Source organism: Bubalus kerabau, chromosome 14, assembly GCF_029407905.1.
Source record: "Bubalus kerabau isolate K-KA32 ecotype Philippines breed swamp buffalo chromosome 14, PCC_UOA_SB_1v2, whole genome shotgun sequence".
NCBI classification, from domain to species: domain Eukaryota; kingdom Metazoa; phylum Chordata; class Mammalia; order Artiodactyla; family Bovidae; genus Bubalus; species Bubalus kerabau.
In genome coordinates, this window is record NC_073637.1 from 9,330,139 (window position 1) to 9,351,873 (window position 21,735).

Here is a 21,735-nt window from a genome sequence, read left to right on the forward strand (position 1 = left end):
CCTTTTAAAAATTTTTTTATTTATTTTTGATTGAAGGATAATTGCTTTAGAATATTGCTTTGGTTTCTGCCATACATCCACATAGGACTTCCCTGTAGCTCAAACGGTAAAGAACTTGCTTGCAATGTAGGAGACCTGGTTCAGTCCCTGGGTCAGGAAGATCCTCTGGAGAAGGGAATGGCAACCCACTCCAGTATTCTTGCTTGGAGAATTACACAGACAGAGAAGACTGGAGGGCTACAGTTCGTGGGGTGGCAGAGTCGGACACGACTGAGCAACTAACACTTACTTACTTATACATCCACATGAATTAGTCATAGGTATACATATGTCCCCTCCCTCTTGCATCCCCCTCCCACCTCCCACACTTTCCCACCCCTCTAGGTTGTTACAGGGCCCTGGTTTGAGCTCCCTGAGTCATACGGCAAATTCTGCTGACTATCTGTTTTACATATAATAGTGGATACGTGTCCATGCCACTCTCTCTATTCATCTCACCCTCTCCTTCCTCCCCACCGCTCGAGTCTAAAAGTCTGTTCCTGGGTCTTTTTTGTTTGAAGCTGCATCATGTGGCATTTGAGATCTTAGTTTCCCAGCCAGTGATGGACCCTTGCCTCCTGCAGTGGAAGCCCGGAGTCTTAACCCCTGTACCCCCAGGATGCTTTGTTTCCCTGACCTCTCCCGACCTCTTCCTCTTTCTGGATGCCACCCTTCCCCCTCCCATACCCGGACTTGGTTACCTCCTGTTTATACTTCAGCTGCCTGCTCAAATGTCCCATCTCAGGGCGGCCTGCCCTGTCCCTTGGACAGCTCGGTCCTCCTTGACCTGGGCTCCCAGAGCATCCTGTCTTTTTCCACCACAGCAGGGAGCTGGTCCTGTTTGCACATGTGCATGGTTATCAGACTGGCCCAGTGCTTCCTCTAGAAGGTGGGCTTCGAGAGAGCATGGAGTGTGTTTGTTTTTGTCCCCATTGTGTCCCCAGTGCCTGGGACACTTTTTCAAATGGATGAAAGAATGAGTGAAAAAAAAATGTGCAAATTAGTTCCCTATGTTGGAGCCTTCAAGCAGCTTTCCACTCCTAACTATTGTGAAAAATGGCACAGTGAGCACCTTCACTCAAATTTTGTATTCTTTCTTTTGATAGATTCCTAGCAGATAGAGTCCAGTGGATAACTGGATCAAGGGGTCTGATCTTTTAAAACTCTGCCTGAATGCTTGCAAGCAGTGCATGAGAGTGCCTCTTGAACTGAATAAGGGGACATTCAGGGTGAGATAACGTGATAGGAATCACACGACATCACAGCTCAGCGAGTCAGCCCACAGACGCAGGCTCACACCTGGGAGCCCAGCACGGGTGGCCCGGCCACTTCTCCCAACTTATCCCGCTTGGTGAGGGCCAGCACTGAGGGCTTGACCAGGCATCCGTGTAATAATACGAAAGAAATCAGAGCCAGAGATTCTCCTAAGACCATTTAGACCTTGCATTTAGAGAAGGAAATGCCCGTGATTTGTTTATTTAATTAACACTATGAACCCAGAGTTTCTTCCACTAAGTAAAATGATCACCTTCTGGATATCTCTGTCATTTGAGAAATATCCAGATTTGTTTCCTTAAATTAGCCTTGGGTTTAGCATGCAGGCATAGTACCGACTTTCAGATCTGAATGTCTTAATTACAGCAGGAGACTTGTACCCTCTGGTGTTTACAGGCTGCAATCTGTTTAAATATTTTCCATTTAAAACATAGAGGAACCTGTGTTGGTCAAACATAGTTGTATGGTTAGTTCCATAAATACACTTTACAGTTACAATGTTAGTTTTCTAAGTTGCTGCAGTCCTGTCCTACTCTTTGTGACCCTGTATGTAGCCTGCCAGGCTCCTCTGTCCATGGGATTCTACAGGCAAGAACGCTGGAGGGGGTTGTCAGTGCCCTCCTCCAGGGGATCTTCCCAACCCAAGGATCGAACCTGTGTCGCCTGCACTGGCAGACAGGTTCTTTACCACTGAGCCACCAGGGAAGCCCTACAATTAACCGTGGGTACAGCTTAATGGTGTCTGATTAATGGGACTAAATGATCGTTGGTGTTTCTGAGGACCTGTCTGGAGAACCTGGGCAGAGTCCCGAGGCAGCAGTTTGGAGGAGAAAAAGCCTCACCCACCCCCTGTGCTCACCAGTCAACTCCTGTCCCTGGTACAAGGTGCAGCCTTTTGGTGACTATCATTTGTGGATTGCAGATCGTCCAATCTTGCTTGTTGATGAATGAATGCCTCCCCCATCCTCAGCCCCAGTGTCCGCTAGCTCACCTTTAAGCCTTGGGTGTTTTGGCACCTAGAAGGAAGGGGGGTGGGAGGCATGGGGAAGGTGCAGGGTCTCCACCCATAACTGTGCTGCCCTCTGTTCCCAGGCTCGGGCCCACCCAGCTCAAGATCTTCACCTGTGAGTACTGCAACAAGGTCTTCAAGTTCAAGCACTCGCTGCAGGCCCACCTGCGGATCCACACCAAGGAGAAGCCCTACAAGTGCTCTCAGTGCAGCTACGCCAGCGCCATCAAGGCCAACCTCAACGTGCACCTGCGCAAGCACACGGGCGAGAAGTTCGCGTGTGACTGCTGCTCCTTCACCTGCCTGAGCAAGGGCCACCTCAAGGTACACGTGGAGCGCGTGCACAAGAAGATCAAGCAGCACTGCCGCTTCTGCAAGAAGAAGTACTCGGACGTCAAGAACCTCATCAAGCATATCCGCGACGCACACGACCCGCAGGACAAGCCGGTGCAGGAGGCCCTGGATGAGCTGTGCCTGATGACGAGGGAGGGCAAACGGCAGCTGCTGTACGACTGCCACATCTGTGAGCGCAAGTTCAAGAACGAGCTGGACCGCGACCGCCACATGCTGGTCCACGGTGATAAGTGGCCCTTCGCCTGCGAGCTCTGTGGCCATGGCGCCACCAAGTACCAGGCGCTGGAGCTGCATGTCCGGAAGCACCCGTTCGTGTACGTGTGCGCCCTGTGCCCCAAGAAGTTCGTCAGCTCCATCCGCCTGCGTGCACACATCAAGGAGGCTCACGGGGCCGCCCAGGAGACTCTGGTCTTCACCAGCTCCATCAACCAAAGCTTCTGCCTCCTGGAGCCCGGTGGGGACATCCAGCAGGAGGCCCTGGGTGGGCAGCTGCAACTGGCAGAAGAGGAGTTCGTGTTCCAAGGGGTGAACGTGCCCAAGGAGGCAGCCAGCCCCGGAGAGGCACGGCCCGCAGTGGAGCCCAGGGCCCCTGCGGAGGTGCCCGCCTCGCCAGTGCGCTCGGCCGCTGCCCAGCCCAATGGCACCGCCCCGGCCCCTCCACCCAGTGAGCTGGCAGCCTCCGCCATGTCCCCGGACCTCCGTCCGCACGCGGGGCTTTCCAGTGAGTTCTTGATGAAGAGCAATCCCCCCACAGCTGAGGCTCCCGCTGCTGCTCCCGAGAAGACCGGTGACACCCAGCAGGGAGGTGCCGCCCCGATTCAGGGCCAGGACATGGCACCTCTGCTGTCCAAGGCCAAAGGCATGGAAGCAAACTCCGAGGCTCCGGGCGCTAAGAGCCCCCCGGCCGAGGGGCAGAAAGTGGCAGCCTTCTCATGCGACGGCCCAGATCCCAGCAGAGGTCTCAGGTCCAACCCAGCTCAGGCCTCAGACCCTCCCCCGGGAGCTGGTGGGAGGGAGGTGGCCCTGTGCCAGCCTGCCTCTTGCACGCCCGCCCCCGAGCACCGGGCCAGTCTCACTGCCTTCATGAAGATCCTGGACAGTTTGCAGAAGAGGCGGATGAACACTGGCCTGTGTGAGAGGATCCGGAAGGTGTACGGGGACCTGGAGTGTGAATACTGTGGTAAGGGGTGGGGCCGGGCACGAGGCTGGGGGGCTCTCTTCCCCGCAGCCCAACCGGCCACCTGGCTGCGGGTCCACCTCCTGTTTGAGTTGAGCTCGTGTCTCTTTGCAAAGAACACCTTCTAAGTGAGCTCGCCGTCCTGGGTAGATAGCAATGGTGCCACCATGGTGCAGTAGCCTGTGAAGTCTGTGAAGGCAGCTAGGATGCTGGGACAGCCAAACCCGCTGGCTTGGCCAGGCCTGCAAGGCGGAGGTTTATCCTATGGCCCCCGCCTGAGCTTTAGCCAAGAGGTACCTTTCTTCTGTCGCATGAGAAGTTTAAAAGTCCAGCTTTAGTAAGTTGTGGCTGTTGCCTAGGTGGGCAGAGAGATGTTAACGGGAGTGACTGCAGCTCTTTGTAGGGAGACGCTGAGTGCATCCCTCGCAGCTCGCGGTGGAAGCATGGCCTTGGGGTCTCCTGAGAGCGGGCAGGACCCATGGGAGATGGCCCAGGTGCCCGCGGAGCTTAGAGCCTGGTGATGTCACCCATGTGCATAAACATACGTGGCACCATAACTGGTCCTCGGTAAACGCTCCTTTACTCCTCCCAGCACTGATGTCATGCAGAAGGAGTAGCAGCACCCTTAATTTTTGCCACCTGCCACCTTTGAAAAGTCATTTCCAGACAGAGATGTGGTGCAAAGTGTGAAGGGTGACCCGGACAAGCACGAGAGGGAAAGGAAGATAGTTCTTAAAAAAATAAAATAATAATAATACTAATTAAAAAAAAAGATCAACTTCAGGATAAAAGAAACTTCCTTGTTCTCATGTGAAAATATTTTTTTAGGCAAACTTTTTTGGTACCAAGTGCATTTTGACATGCATGTCCGCACCCACACCCGGGAACATCTGTATTATTGCTCCCAGTGTCACTATTCTTCCATCACCAAAAACTGCCTTAAACGCCATGTAATTCAGAAACACAGTAACATCTTGCTGAAGTGTCCCACTGACGGCTGTGACTACTCGACTCCAGATAAATATAAGCTGCAGGCACATCTTAAAGTCCACACTGAGCTGGTAAGTAGCCCGCCCTAGTGGCAGCCCCATCTCCCCTGGGTGCTCCCTGCTTGCTCTCGGCGATGTGCACGGAGGTGCCCCTGCTCCTTCGGGAGCCCGGTGTGTGAGCATCCACCCCGGAGAACGGAGAGGCCCTTCTCACGACACAGGCCCTTCATGCTAACAGAGGCCTTCCTTCACCCCAGGGCTCTTCTCACAGGGAGAGCCTCGCGTCTGTTGGGAAGATGATCCCATTGAAAACATTGGCTTCCTCTGCAGATTTTTCAGCATCAGAGAAAGCCTATAGAAGAAAGATCTACAGAACAGAAATAAAGCAAAGGTTTCTTAAATCAGGGGTCCCCACCCCCCCATCCCCGGCCCCCGGGCCATGGACCTGTAGCAGTCCGTGGCCTGTTAGGAACTGGGCTGCACAGCAGGAGGCGAGAGGCGGGCCAGGGAGCCAAGCTTCATCTGTGTTTCCAGTGCTCCCCCTCGCTCACATGGCCGCCTGAGCTCCACCTCCTGTCAGAGCAGCGGTGGCATAGTAAACATGATATGCTTGGATCATCCCGAGACCATCCCCTCCTCAGCTCCTGTCTGTGGAAACTTTGTTTTCCATGAAACCTGTCCCTGGTCCCCAAATGGTTGGGGAACCGCTCTCTTAAATGACAGTTTAAAGGACCGTTAATAACAGGGCCGTTAATACTAATAGCCACCACTAAAAACTGTTGAGAGGTTAAGTTAGATGATGCCTGCCGAGCGTAGACACACTGTTTGAGTCATAGTAAGAGCGCAGTCAACATTGAAGATCACTGATGATATTATCTCGTTATTCCTTGGAGACCCTGCGAAAGAATGTCTGTAAAGCATTTTTTTTAAAGTGATATGTTAATTCAAGGTGCTGTTAAATAGTCTCATGGTGGTAAAAGTTGTCCGATTCTCCGGTGGGTGATCCTGTGACACAGTGAGTGAGTGTCTATTTTAGCGTATGCTCCTCTACCCTGGGGTGATTCGAGACGCTCCGAGTGGTAAAGGAAGCACACCTGGCCCGCACGCTCCTCTACCCTGGGGTGATTCCAGACACTCCGAGTGGTAAAGGAAGCACACCTGGCCCGCACGCTCCTCTACCCTGGGGTGATTCCAGACACTCCGAGTGGTAAAGGAGGCACACCTGGCCCGTACGCTCCTCTACCCTGGGGTGATTCGAGACGCTCCGAGTTGTGAAGGAGGCACACCTGGCCCAGGTGTGCTGCTCTGCCCGCGTTCCTTTCTCTGCGCAGAACAGGCTTCAGAAGCTTGATCTGACACCTCCGTTTCCTGGCCTGAAATCACTAACACTCGGGAACTGCATTGCCAAGGGAAAGTCAGGGTGTTTTGGGTTTAGTGGGTATAAAGAGCACGTGCTTTGGGGCTGGATAACTGGATTCAGATATTGTCTCCAGTAATCACACAGGCTGTATGACACTGGACAAATCACTTGTCCTCTCTGAGACTCAGTAGCCTTCTGTGAAATATGTATTAAAAAGCATATTGGCTCTTTATACACACACATATATACATGTCTATGCACAGACATACCCATACATGCATTATGCACACCCACTCACGTGTGCACACATGTATCACACACACCCCTATATGCAAAATATACATGTACACATACGCATGTCTTTGTATCCGTACCTAGGTCTCTTGGATTATTGGGCCGTTAAATGGATCGCTCTGAATAAAGAATGTGGCTCAGTGCTTGTACAGGCACTTCCCTGTAGCTGCTTCCCTCCATCTCCTCCCTCCCATCAGTGACCAGGCAGCGTGACTCAGAGTCAAGGATGTATTGCCATCAAGGAAACATGGGGACCTGGTCAAGGAAGTTAGTCAATGACATTTCTGAACCCATTTTTTTTTTTTTTAACAGCACTGGGCAAACGCTGTGAAAGGGAAACTTGAGAAAACCAAGTTTGGTTCTAGCATGTTAACGTTCAGACCCCATAGCCACCTCTGTGATCTTGGGCAAATTGCTTAGCGTCACTGACCCTCAGTATTCTCCTCTGTAAAATGGAGGTATGGTACTTTCTTTGACTTCTCAGGATAGTGAAGATTAAGCTAGAAAATAAATGTGGAACACCCAGGCCAGTGTTTTTCAGCCCCCAGGTCATGATCCATTAGAGGATTGTGAACTTAGTTCAGTGGATTACAACTCAGTTCAGATCAATCATGTCCAACTCTTTGTGACCCCATGGACTGCAGCATGCCAGGCTTCTCTGTCCATCACCAACTCTGGAGCTTGTTCAAACTCATGTCCATTGTGTCGGTGATACCATCCAACCATCTCATCCTTTGTTGTCCCCTTCTCGTCCCGCCTTCAATCTTTCCCAGCATCACGTCTTTTCAAATGAGTCAGTTGTTCGCACCAGGTAGCCAAAGTATTGGAGCTTCACCTTCAGCATCAGTCCTTCCAATGAACATTCAGGATTCATTTCCTTTAGGATGGACTGGTTTGATCTCCTTGCAGTCCAAGGGACTCTCTAGAGTCTTCTCCAACACCACAGTTCAAAAACATCAATTCTTTGATGCTCAGCTTTCTTTATAGTCTAACTTTTATACCCATACATGATCACTGGAAAAACCATAGCTTTGACTAGACAGATCTTTGTTGGCAAAGTAACGTCTCTGCTTTTTAATATGCTGTTTAGGTTGGTCATAGCTTTTCTTCCAAGGAGTAAGCGTCTTTTAATTTCATGGCTGCAGTCACCATCTGCAGTGATTTTGGAGCCCCCCAAAATGAAGTCTGTCACTGTTTCCATTGTTTCCCCATCTATTTGCCATGAAGTGATGGGACTGGATGCCACGATCTTAGTTTTTTGAATGTAGTATATCTTAAAAATGAAATAGAATGAAGTAGAATTTAATCAGCACTCTTTACCCATAACAAGGTAATAGGTATTGTTTTCTGAGACCTTTGGTTCCATGTTTCAGTGTGTTTATATGCCAGTGTGTGTGCACATATGTTCTAGGTGGTAATGTCAAAAGGGTGACCTCCTTTGTAGGTCCCATTAGATGAGTTTGCAAGTCATTGACCCCGATGATGTAATTTATGACATTCTGAATCAGCAATTCTCAGGGGTAATTGTTATGAATGAGATTCCTGGCTCATACCTCCACCATAATTTGTGGGGGGGGACCTGGGAACCTATTTTTAAATCAGGTTCATCCCGACACAGATGTGTGAAGTAGCAGGAAGTCAAGCTTCCAGTGGATAGTCAGGATATATCAGTCTCTCCCCCTTTGTTCTTCCTGCCTTGTGTGCCTTCACAGGAGCCCTTGCAGGCACCCGATGCTCAGGGCACTGTGACTGTTACAAGCCCTTCACCTGGGAGGAGCAGACTCATTCTGGTCTTGCATCCTGACTCCTTCACTTGTAAGTGGTGTGGTCTCACTATCTAACGTCTCTGACCCCTTGTCTGTAAAAGTGGAGTGACAGTCCCGGCCTCCAGGGTTTCCGTGGGGACATTTGTGAGGGGCCCAGCACAAGTCCAGGCATGGGGGGAGGCAGTCTACACTAGCTCTTCCTCCTTGTTACTGGTGGTAGCAGGAGAAGCCACAGTAACAGTGGAGGTGGTAGTGCTTCCATCCAGGGCGTAGTGGCTTTTCAGCAAACATTTAAAATCAGTGCCTGTCTTGGAGAAGTGCCTAGTCTGTACTTGTCCTTATTTATTATTATTTTTTAATAGAAATTTATTTATTTTAATTGGAGGATAATTACTTTACAACATTGTATTGGTTTTGCCATACTTTGACATGAATCCGCCATGGGTATACATGTGTTCCCCATCCTGACCCCCCCTCCCACCTCCCTCCCCATCCCATCCCTCTGGGCCATCCCAGTGCACCAGCCCCAAGCATCCTGTATCATGAATCGAACCTGGACTGGCGATTCATTCCACATATGATAATGTACATGTTTCAATGCCATTCTCCCAAATCATCCCACCCTCGCCCTTTCCCACAGAGTCCAAAAGACTGTTCTATACATCTGTGTCTCTTTCGCTGTCTTGCATACAGGGTTATCGTTACCACCTTTCTAAATTCCATATATATGCGTTATTATACTCTATTGGTATTTTTCTTTCTGACTTACTTCACTCTGTATAATAGGCTCCAGTTTCATCCACCTCATTAGAACTGATTCAAATGTATTCTTTTTAATAGCTGGGTAATACTCCATTGTGTATATGTACCACAGCTTTCTTATCCATTTGTATCCATTTGTCTGGTGATGGACATCTAGGTTGCTTCCATGTCCTGGCTATTATAAACAGTGCTGCAATGAACATTGGGGTACACGTGTCTTTGAATTCTGGTTTCCGCGGTGTGTATGCCGAGCAGGGGAATTGCTGGGTCATATGGCAGTTCTATTTCCAGTTTTTTAAGGAATCTCCACACTGTTTTCCATAGTGGCTGTACTAGTTTGCATTCCCACCAACAGTGTAAGAGGGTTCCCTTTTCTCCCTCTCCAGCATTTATTGCTTGCAGACTTTTGGTTAGCAGCCATTCTAACTGGTGTGAAATGGTACCTCATTGTGGTTTTGATTTGCATTTCTCTGGTAATGAGTGATGTTGAGCATCTTTTCATGTGTTTGTTAGCCATCTGTATGTCTTCTTTGGAGAAATGTCTGTTTAGTTCTTTGGCCCATTTTTGGATTGGGTCGTTTATTTTTCTGGAATTGAGCTGCAGGAGTTGCTTGTATATTTTTGAGATTAAGTCTTTGTCCATTGCTTCATTTGCTATTATTTTCTCCCATTCTGAAGGCTGTCTTTTCACCTTGCTTATAGTTTCCTTTGTTGTGCAGAAGCTTTTAATTTTAATTAGGTCCCATTTGTTTATTTTTGCTTTTATTTCTGATGTTCTGGGATGTGGGTCATAGAGGATCCTGCTGTGATGTATGTCGGAGAGTGTTTTGCCTATGTTCTCCTCTAGGAGTTTTATAGTTTCTGGTCTTACGTTTAGATCTTTAATCCATTTTGAGTTTATTTTTGTGTATGGTGTTAGAAAGTGTTCTAGTTTCATTCTTTTACAAATGGTTGACCAGTTTTCGCAGCACCACTTGTTAAAGAGATTGTCTTTTCTCCATTGTATATTCTTGCCTCCTTTGTCAAATATAAGGTGTCCATAGGTGCGTGGGTTTATCTCTGGGCTTTCTATTTTTTTCATTGATCTATATTTCCGTCTTTGTGCCAGTACCATACTGTCTTGATGACTGTGGCTTTGTAGTAGAGCCTGAAGTCAGGTAGGTTGATTCCTCCAGTTCCATTCTTCTTTCTCAAGATTGCTTTGGCTATTCGAGTTTTTTTGTATTTCCATACAAATTGTGAAATTATTTGTTCTAGGTCTGTGAAAAATACTGTTGGTAGCTTGATAGGGATTGCATTGAATCTATAGAATGCTTTGGGTAGTATATTCATTTTCACAATATTGATTCTTCAGATCCTTGAACATGGTATATTTCTCCATCTATTAATGTCCTCTTTGATTTCTTTCACCACTGTTTTATAGTTTTCTATATATAGGTCTTTTGTTTCTTTAGGTGGATATATTCCAAGTATTTTATTCTTTTCGTTGCAATGGTGAATGGAATTGTTTCCTTATTTTCTCATTATTATTGTATAGGAATGCAAGGGATTTCTGTGTGTTGATTTTATATCCTGCAACTTTACTATATTCATTGATTAGCTCTGGTAATTTTCTGGTGGAGTCTTTAGGGTTTTCTATGTAGAGGATCATGTCATCTGCAAATAGTGAGAATTTTACTTCTTTTCCAATTTGGAGTCCTTTTATTTCTTTTTCTGCTCTGATTGCTGTGGCCAAAATTTCCAAAACTATGTTGAATAGTAGTGGTGAGAGTGGGTACCCTTGTCTTGTTCCTGACTTTAGGGGACATGCTTTCAGTTTTTCACCATTGAGGATAATGTTTGCTGTGGGTTTGTCATGTATAGCTTTTATTATGTTGAGGTATGTTCCTTCTATTCCTGCTTTCTGGAGAGTTTTTATCATAAATGGATGTTGAATTTTGTCAAAGGCTTTCTCTGCATCTATTGAGATAATCATATGGCTTTTATCTTTCAATTTGTTTATGTGCTGCGTTACATTGATTGACTTGTGGATATTGAAGAATCCTTGCATCCCTGGGATAAAGCCCATATGGTCATGGTGTATGATCTTTTTAATGTGTTGTTGGATTCTGATTGCTAGAATTTTGTTAAAGATTTTTGCATCTATGTTCATCAGTGATATTGGCCTGTAGTTTTCTTTTTTTGTGGGATCTTTGTCAGGTTTTGGTATTAGGGTGATGGTGGCGTCATAGAATGAGTTTGGAAGTTTACCTTCCTCTGCAATTTTCTGGAAGAGTTTGAGTAGGATAGGTGTTAGCTCTTCTCTAAATTTTTGGTAGAATTCAGCTGTGAAGCCGTCTGATCCTGGGCTTTTGTTTGCTGGAAGTTTTCTGATCACAGTTTCAATTTCTGTGCTTGTGATGGATCTGTTAAGATTTTCTGTTCTTTCTTGTTCAGTTTTGGAAAGTTGTACTTTTCTAAGAATTTGTCCATTTCTTCCAAATTGTCCGTTTTATTGGCATATAATTGCTCATAGTAGTCTCTTATGATCCTTTGTATTTCTGTGTTGTCTGTTGTGATCTCTCCATTTTCATTTCTAATTTTATTGATTTAATTTTTCTCCCTTTGTTTCTTGATGAGTCTGGCTAATGGTTTGTCAATTTTATTTATCTTCTCAAAGAACCAGCTTTTGGCTTTGTTGATTTTTGCTATGGTCTCTTTTGTTTCTTTTGCATTTATTTCTGCCCTAATTTTTAAGATTTCTTTCCTTCTACTAACCCTGGGGTTCTTCATTTCTTCCTTTTCTAGTTGCTTTAGGTGTAGAGTTAGGTTATGTATTTGACTTTTTTCTTGTTTCTTGAGGTATGCCTGTATTGCTATGAACTTTCCCCTTAGCACTGCTTTTACAGTATCCCACAGGTTTTGGGTTGTTGTGTTTTCATTTTCATTCGTTTCTATGCATATTTTGATTTCTTTTTTGATTTCTTCTGTGATTTGTTGGTTATTCAGCAGCGTGTTTTTCAGCCTCCGTATGTTGGAATTTTTAATAGTTTTTCTCCTGTAATTGAGAAAATCTTACTGCATTGTGGTCAGAGAAGATGCCTTCAATGATTTCAATTGTTTTGAATTTACCAAAGCTAGATTTATGGCCTAGGATGTGATCTATCCTGGAGAAGGTTCCGTGCGCGCTTGAGAAAAATGTGAAATGCATTGTTTTGGGGTGAAATGTCCTATAGATATCAATTAGGTCTAACTGGTCTATTGTATCGTTTAAAGTTTGTGTTTCCTTGTTAATTTTCTGTTTAGTTGATCTATCCATAGGTGTGAGTGGGGTATTAAAGTCTCCCACTATTATTGTGTTATTGTTAATTTCCCCTTTCATACTTGTTAGCATTTGTATTACATATTGCGGTGCTCCTATGTTGGGTGCATATATATTTATAATTGTTATATCTTCTTGGATTGATCCTTTGATCATTATGTAGTGTCCTTCTTTGTCTCTTTTCACAGCCTTTGTTTTAAAGTCTATTTTATCTGATATGAGTATTGCTACTCCTGCTTTCTTTTGGTCTCTATTTGCATGGAATATCTTTTTCCAGCCCTTCACTTTCAGTCTGTATGTGTCCCTTGTTTCAGGGTGGGTCTCTTTTAGACAACATATGTAGGGGTCTAGTTTTTGTGTCCATTCAGCCAGTCTTTGTCTTTTGGTTGGGGCATTCAGCCCATTTACATTTAAGGTAATTATTGATAAGTATGGTCCGTTGCCATTTACTTTATTGTTTTGGGTTTGAGTTTATACACTCTTTCTGTGTTTCCTGTCTAGAGAATATCCTTTAGCATTTATTGGAGAGCTGGTTTGGTGGTGCTGAATTCTCTCAGCTTTTGCTTGTCTATAAAGATTTTGATTTCTCCTTCATATTTGAATGAGATCCTTGCTAGGTACAGTAATCTGGGCTGTAGGTTATTTTCTTTGATCACTTTAAGTATGTCTTGCCATTCCCTTCTGGCCTGAAGACTTTCTATTGAAAAATCGGGTGTTTTCCTTATGGGAATCCCCTTGTGTGTTATTTGTTGCTTTTCCCTTGTTGCTTTTAATATTTTCTCTTTGTGTTTGATCTTTGTTAATTTGATTAATATGTGTCTTGGGATGTTTTGCCTTCGGTTTATCCTGTTTGGGACTCTCTGGGTTTCTTAGACTTGGGTGATTATTTCCTTCCCCATTTTAGGGAAGTTTTCAACTATTATCTCCTCAAGTATTTCCTCATGGTCTTTCTTTTTGTTTTCTTCTTCTGGAACTCCTATGATTCGAATGTTGGGGCATTTAATATTGTCCCAGAGGTCTCTGAGATTGTCCTCATTTCTCTTAATTCATTTTCTTTTTTCCTCTCTGTTTCATTTATTTCTACCATTCTATCTTCTACCTCACTTATCCTATCTTCTGCCTCCATTATTCTACTGTTGGTTCCCTCCAGAGTGTTTTTGATCTCATTTATTGTATTATTCATTATATATTGACTCTTTTTTATTTCTTTTAGGTCTTTGTTAAACCTTTCTTGCATCTTCTCAATCCTTGTCTCCAGGTTATTTATCTGTAACTCCATTTTTGTTTTCAAGATTTTGGATCATTTTCACTATCATTATTCAGAATTCTTTATCAGGTAGGTTCCCTGTTTCTTCCTCTTTTGTTTGGTTTGGTGGGCATTTATCCTGTTCCTTTACCTGCTGGGTATTCCTCTGTCTCTTCATCTTGTTTATATTGCTGTGTTTGGGGTGGCCTTTCCATATTCTGGCAGTTTGTGGAGTTCTCTTTATTGTGGAGTTTCCTCACTGTGGGTGGGGTTGTATGGGTGGCTTGTCAAGGTTTCCTGGTTAGGGAAGCTTGTGTCGGTGTTCTGGTGGGTGGAGCTGGATTTCTTCTCTCTGGAGTGCAATGAAGTGTCCTGTAATGAGTTTTGAGATGTCAGTGGGTTTGGAGTGACTTTGGGAAGCCTGTATATTGAAGCTCAGGGCTGTGTTCCTGTGTTGCTGGAGAATTTGCATGGTATATCTTGCTCTGGAACTTGTTGGCCCTTGGGTGGTGCTTGGTTTCAGTGTAGGTATGGAGGCATTTGATGAGCTCCTGTCGATTAATGTTCCCTGGAGTCAGGAGTTCTCTGGTGTTCTCAGGATTTGGGCTTAAGCCTCCTGCCTCTGGTTTTCAGTCTTATTTTTACAGTAGCCTCAAGACTTCTCCATCTGTACAGCACCGATGATAAAACATGTAGGTTAAAGATGAAAAGTTTCTCCACAGTGAGGGACACCCAGAGAGGTTCACAGAGTTACATGGAGAAGAGAAGAGGGAGGAGGGAGATAGAGGTGACCAGGAGGAGAAGAGAGGGAATCAAAAGGGGAGAGAGCAAGCTAGACAGTAATCACTTCCCTATGTGCTCTCCACAGTCTGGACTGCTCCGAGATGTTCACGGAGTTACACAGAGAAGAGAAGAGGGAGGAAGGTGACAGAGGTGGCCAGGAGGATAAAAGGGGGAATGAAAAGGAGAGAGACAGATCCAGGCAGTAATCAGTTCCCTAAGTGTTCTCCACCGTCTGGAACACACAGAGATTCACAGAGTTGGGTAGAGAAGAGAAAGGGGAGGGAGGAGATGGAGGCAACCTGGTGGAGAAAAAGGATTGTCCAAAGGGGGAGAGAGCAATCAAGCCAGTAATCTCACTCCCAAGTAAAAATGGGTACTGAAGATTGAGTTCTTAAAGGTACAAAATTGATAACAAATACCCAAAAGCAGAGATTAAAAATCTAGAGTAGAGGTTGGATTCTCAAAAATACAATATTAAAGAAAAAAACAAAGTCACAAAAATTATAAAATGTATATATATGAAGTTTGCTTTAAAAAATAGGGTCTTTTTTTTGCAAAGTAATAGTAAGTTATAAAAATGAAAATTAAAGGAGTAATAGAGGACTTAAAAATGTAAAAAAATTTTTTTTAATTTAAAAAATGATAATAGTAAAAATATATCTAGGACTTTCTCACGTGTTGTTGTGGACAGTGTGGGGTCAATTCATTTTCGGATAGTTCCTTGTTCTGACTTATATTTCTCAAGATCTATAGGCCTCTTCCTATGTAGCCAGTACTAACTACAGGGTTTTAATCTATTGCACCTGTCACTTCCAAGGCAGTTCCTTTGGTTTAGCTTCTTTTGTTTGCTGGTCTCGTCAGTGTCTAATTTCCGCCCTGACACAAGGGGGCGGTGGTGGACACTTTTTTAGGCTCACTTGTTCAGTCCTGCTGTGGGGAAGGAGGGACGCTGCAAACGAATAACATTGGTGTGTGCTTACAGTGTCTCAACCACACTGGGCCTGGCCCCGCTCACGGTGCGTGTGCCCTCCCTGCCCACACAGCTCAGGCTCTAGGTTGCTCTGCCGGGAATTGTCTGAGTCTGGCCCTGGGTTGTATGCACTTCCCAGGTCTAAGCCACTCAGGCTCAGGCACTTGGGTAGTCCTCAGAGGCGCAGACTCGGTTGGGCCTGCGTTTTGTGCCCTTCCCAGGTCCGAGCAGCTCAGGTGACCAGGTGCTTGCCAAGCGCAGTCGCTGCAACTTATCGCCTCCCCTGTCCCTGCCACTCGGTTTTCTGGGTGTACAGTGGGTGCACCTTCTCAGGTGTGCCGTGTGTCTCTCCTGGGGAGCTGATCTCTGGCTGCGACCCTCCCGGTGGATGTCGCCTGTCCAGAATCCCAAGAAGTCTTGGTTAGCCATGAAGCCTACTTGCAGTTTGGTAGATGATGCCTCTCTGGGGCCGTGATTACCCTCTTCTGGCTTTGGCAGCCCTTGCCCGCCTGTCTCCGGGGGGGATGGGCGGGTCCGAAGCCGGCTAGCTCTGGTCAGTCCTTTGTTCTGTGAGCGGGCCTGGAGGTGTCTTAGGTTAGGGCTTTTCATGGGGTAGTTTTCCCACAGTCTGGTTTGCTATCCCAAGTGAGTTCGCTCAGATTGCCCTCAGGGCATTCAGGCCCGGTCCTTACTCTAAGCAAAGCAGCCTGTGCCTCCCTGCCCAGCCCCGGCTTGCTGGTGGCGGATGCAGGCATCTTTGTTGCTTCTCTGCTGGAAGTTACCATTGGGCACTTAATCTGTGGGGGTTAATTATTTATTTTTCCTCCCGGTTATGTTGCCGTCTGAGGTTCCAAGGCTTGCCACGAACTCGCCAGTGAGAGTGTTTCCTGGTGTTTGGAATCTTCTGTCTTTTTTAAGACTCCCTTCCTGGGATGGAGCTCTGTCCCTACCTCTTTTGTCTCTCTTTTTATCTTTTATATTTTTTCCTACTTCCTTTCGAAGACAATGGGCTGCTTTTCTGGGTGCCTGATGTCCTCTGCCAGCATTCAGATGTTGTTTTGTGGAATTTACTCAGAGTTCAAATGTTCTTTTGATAAATTTGTGGGGGAGAAAGTGGTCTCCCTCTCCTATTCCTCTGCCATCTTAGGACCGCTCCCCCTGTACTTGTCTTTAAAGATACATATATAAAACTTCACCTGTTACTTTCTGGAAGTAGACTAAAATAATATATTGCCAACAATGCACAGAGAAGTAAAGGGAGCTACTTTTTTGTGTGTGTGAAGTAGAGTAAAATGTTATTGAACTAAAGCAATTGCACAAAAGTCTTTTTCCTTTCCAACGGCTGAGAGCGTATATGGTCTTTTAGTCTGTTATCACAGACCATCTGTTTCTGTGCCACCCTGTTTGGAGATTTGTCCACTGGGGACCTCAGACTGCAGAGTTTTCTGTGTTTAAAGCAACTGCCCATAAACAAGCCTGAGGACTGAAAGTGAGGGTCATGGCCTGACTAAGTGGACAGGAAGAACCTGGAAATTGAAATCCAGGCTGGAGCACGTTTCTGGCTCTTTCCTAACTTGTTAACTTAGCCACAATGTTGTGTCAGTTTTCTTGTCTTTGTCATACTTTCTCCATTTGTTTTTCAGTTGCTCAGTTGTGTCTGATTCTTGCAACCCCTTGAGCTATAGCACACCAGGCTTCCCTGTCCTTCAGTCTCTCCTGGAGTTTGCTCACACTCATGTCTGTTGAGTCAATGATGCCATCCAACCATCTTGTCCTCTGTTGCTCCTGCCCTCTGTCTTTCCCAGCATCAGGATCTTTTCCAGTGAGACCACTCTTTGCATCAGGTGGCCAAAGTATTAGAACTTCAGCTTCAGCATCAGTCCTGCCAATGAATATTCAGGGTTGATTTCCTTTAGGATTGACTGGTGTAATCTTCTTGCTGTCCAGGGGACTCTCAAGAGTCTTCTCCAGCACCACAGTTCAAAAGCATGAATTCTTCGGTGTTCATCCTTCTTTATGGTCCAACTTTCACATCCATCCATACATACATGAGTACTGAACATGACTGTTTTCTCCTTGTCCCGTGATAGTTCGTGGCCTCTGTGTGCTGGCAGCTCCCATGAGCCCTGTGAGGGCAGGGTCAGAGTCTCCCAGCTCTGTGCCCAGCACCATGCCTGAGCCAACACGGGCCCCAGAAGGGTGGAGGAAAGGTTGAGTCCGTTGAGGTCAGCATCTGCTAAAACCATGGGCTTTTTATTCCTGAGAAATTGTTCAGAGTGGAATCTCCCACTTTATTTTTTTTTAATCTTGATGTCAGATACTTTATAGATGTGCTTATGTGATAGGTAATACACTCAGTGGCTGAGTGAAAGGCAGGTTTGATATTTTCCACCCACCACTAATTTCGGACTTGAGAATAGCCCATTTGCTTCGGGGGCCAAGGCGCAGGCCAGGGTGGGGTTCACTCATCGCTGTGAGCTGGGCTGGGAGCTTCACCCCCAGAGCTGCCCCCATAGCCCCTGTCCCCTGTCCCCACACCACACGGCTACTGCCTCCCTTCTTTCAAAGAGAAAGAGCCCTGTAGTGCTTTGAAGGCATTTCCATCAGAGCAAACAAACTCCGGGGGCTGGGCTCTCGTACCGTCATTACGGCATGGAGCCCTCACTCTCCTCTGCAAAGAACTCTTTTAACCACTCTTCTTTTCAAGTTTCCTGAGTCAGTTTGGGTTTTCATCTCCAGTTGGGAACTGAGGTTTTTGAAAAAGAAATAAATGAGTCCTTAGAGTGCACTCTTCTCCCAGCACCCTTTCCCACTGCCTGTGTCCTTCTGACAATCTTCAAAGGCATCAGGAAATGAGGGGCCCTGATAAGCTCTAAGATAAATTGCTTTCAGACTATCAGAGATTAAAAGGAAAAATCAAATAGCAAGGGCTCAGGAGAGATCACTGTAAACTCCTTCAAAGCCCTTCTGAATGCCTCCATCAGCTCTGACTATGCCCAAGCAGTAGTGGGTGGTGACAGCCCCCTGCAGAATGTGTGCGGCGTGTGCCCAGGGTGTCTTTCAGAAGGGCATGTGAGCACGAGTTCGTCTGCAAGCGCTAGGAGTGATGGTGTGACCTAGAAGGTCAAGGGCATTGGAGGGCAGTGACAAGCCTGGACCCTGTGATGTAGCCTGGGCGGGAGTCCATGGCATTAGCTGAGCAGAAAGCTAAGACTGTTTGATGGGAGCTTCCTGGACCCCTTAGGCATCTGGGCATGGCAGGCCTTGATTGGAACCCACATGCTTGGTGGGAAGTGCATCCAGACTGGTTGTTCAGAAAGTCTTCCATTTCATTTTTGGTTTTGAATATCAAGTACATGTTTCTTGGGCTTCCCAGGTGGCACCTGCCAGTGCGGGAAATGCAGGTTCAATCCTGGGTTTGGGAAGATTGCCTGGCAACCCACTCCAGTATTCTAGCCTGGGAAATTACATGGACAGAGGAGCCTGGCGGGCTACAGTCCATGGGGTCGCAAAGAGTCGGACACGACTGAGCGACTGAGCAACTGAGCAAGAGAACAGCACACTTTTCCTAAGTGTGCTTCAGGAACCCCAGCCTCAGGAGACACTCTGCAGTAGTAGCAATCCATAAAGGAATTTAGGGGAATGGTCACTCAGAGGCCCCTTTGGGGATTCCCAGTGTGCCTTAGCCCATAAGAAGGTCTGTTAGCTGAGTCTGAGTTGCATTACCAGCAAAACTAAAACCACAGCAACAAAGTCTTTCAGATTTATTGGGCTCTCATTTTTACAGGCTAAGTTCTGTTCTCAGCACATAGTATGTGTTTTCTTTTGATAAACCTTTTTAGAGCAGTTTGAAATGCATTGCAAAGCTAAACAGAAAGTAACAGAGATTTCCCCATATAGCCCCTGTCCCCCCACATGCACAGCTCCCCTCCTTTTGACATCCTGTATCTTAGTGCTGCCTTTACTACAGTTGATGAACCTTCATTGACTCATGGAGTAACACCCAGAGTCCATAGCTTACGTTAAGGCCTGGTCTGGGTGCTGCACATTTTTGGGGTTTGGACAAATGTGGAATGATGCATATACCTCATAAGAGTATCATGCAGGGAAGTTTCACACCCCTAAAACTCCTCCCTGCTCCTCCTCCTCATCCCTCTCTCCCTCTGCCCCCTGGCTACCACGGATCCCTTTACTGTCTCTATCATTCTACCATTTTCAGAATGTCCTCTAGTTGGAATCATATAATATGTAGCCTTTTCACATTGGCCTTTTTTTTTTCCTCGTCATTATGCATTTAAGTTTCTTATACATCTTTTCAAGGCTTGATAGCTCATTTTTTCTTAGAGCTGAATAACAGTCCATTGTTGAGATGTACCACCATTTGTCCATTCACATACCGAAGAACATCTTGGTTGCTTCTAAGTTTTGGCAGTTATGAATAAAGCTACTCTATCCATGTGTAGGTTTTGTGTGGACGTGAGTTTTCAGCTCTTTAGGGTAAAAAGCAAGGAGTGCAATCATTGAATCTTATGGTAAGAGTGTTTTAGTTTTGAGAGAAACCGCCAAACTGTCTTCCAGAATGGCTGTCTCATTTTGCATCCCCATCCGGAACTAACGAGAGTTCCCACGGCTCAGCGTCCTTGCTGGCGCTCAGTGTTGTCAATGCTGTAGATATGAACCATTCTGTAGGTGTGCAATGGTGTCTTGTTGTTTTGAGTTGGATTTCTCTGATGACACAGGATATGGAACGTCTTTGCACATGCTTACTTGGCGTTTGTATATCCTCTTGGTGGGGTGTCTGTTGAGGTCTTTGGCCTGTTTTACCAGATGTGTCTTTTGAAACAATTTTCTCTCAGTCTGTGTTCTTGTTCTTTCATTCTCTGGACAGTGTCTTTCCCTGTCTATCGATTCTTTTTCTTTTTTCACGGGTAATGCCTTCGGTGTTGGCTCTGAAGTCATTGCCACACTCCAGGCCATCCAGGGTTTCTTCTGTGTCTGCTGGGAGTTTTATAGTTTCGCATTTTGCTTCTAGATCTGTGATCCAATGTGAGTTAATATTTGTGAAAAGGTGTCAAGTTTTTGTCCAGGTTCACTTTCTTCTTTTTGCACATGGCTGTCCTGTTTCAGCATCATGCTGAGATAACTGTCTTTGATCCATTGTGTAGCATTTGCTCATGTGTCAAAGATCAATTGACTGTATTTAAGAGAGTTTATTTCTGGACTCTGTTCTGTACCATTTGATCTATTTGACTTTTATTTCACCAATATCACATGCTCTTCATCACTGCAGTTTTATAGTCTGTTTCGAAGTTGAGTAATGTCAGTCCTCCAACTTTGTTCTTCTCCTCTAGCATTTTGTGTAGGCCTCTGTATCTTTTGCATCTCCTTATAAACTTCAAAATCAGTTTATCAATACCCAAAAATTAACTTGCTGAGATTTTGATTGAAATTACATTGAATCTACCCATCAAATTGGGAAGAACTGTTGCCCAGACAACATTGAATATTCCTATCCTTGAACATGGAATAGCTCTCCATTTATTTATTGCTTTGATTCCTTTCATCAGTTTTGAAGTTTTCCTCATATAGATCTTGTACATATTTTGTTAGATTTATTTATACCTATTCATTGTAAATAATGGTATTTATTTGTACCATTTCATTTTTTGTGTGCTAATGTAAATAGTTCTGTGTTTTTAATTTCGAATTTCACTTGTTGATTGCTAGCATATAGAAAAGCAACTGACTTGTATATTAGACTTATACCTATAATTTGCCATAACTGCTTATTAGCTCCAGGAGTATGTTTGTGTATTCCTTCAGAATTTCTTCTTAGATGATCATGTCATCTGCAGACAAAGACAGCTTTAATTTCTTCTTTCTCAGTCTCCATATCTTTTATTTCCTTTTCTTGTTTTACTGCATTAGCTAAGATTTCAGGTATGATGTTAAAAAGCAGTGGTGGGAGGGGACATCCTTGCTGTGTTTCTAATCTTAGTGGGGAAGTTTCTGGTTTCTCACCATTAAGTATAATGTTAGCTATAGGTTGTTTGTGGATTTTCTTTATTGACTTGAGGAAGTTCCTCTGTATTCCTGGCTTATTGAAATTGCTTATCATGAGTAGGTATTTGATTTTGCCAAATTAATTTTCTGCCTCTATTGATGTTATCATGTGACTTTTATTTTCTAACCTGTTGATGTGATGGATTATATTATTTAATTTTAGAATATTGAATCAAATGAGATAAATCCCACTTGGTTGTGATTTATAGTTCTTTTAAAACATTTTGGGTTTTATGTGCTAATATTTTGTTGAGGATATTTGCATCTGTGTTCTCAAGAGATACTGGTTTGTCATTTTCTTTTCTTGGGCTGGGCTTGGGTATTTTCTTTCTCCCATGAAGACATGG

The 21,735-nt window shown here is 45.2% G+C and overlaps 1 protein-coding gene across 1 annotated transcript in view; it reads left to right on the forward strand.

The window, feature by feature from the left end:
- Positions 1-21,735, forward strand: part of ZFAT (zinc finger and AT-hook domain containing) — a 158,285-nt gene that overhangs the window by 62,126 nt on the left and 74,424 nt on the right. Inside the window, exons 6-7 of the mRNA XM_055545717.1 lie at positions 2,407-3,857; positions 4,683-4,915. Coding sequence (XP_055401692.1) covers positions 2,407-3,857; positions 4,683-4,915 — 1,684 coding nt within the window. The remainder of the gene's footprint in view (positions 1-2,406; positions 3,858-4,682; positions 4,916-21,735) is intronic.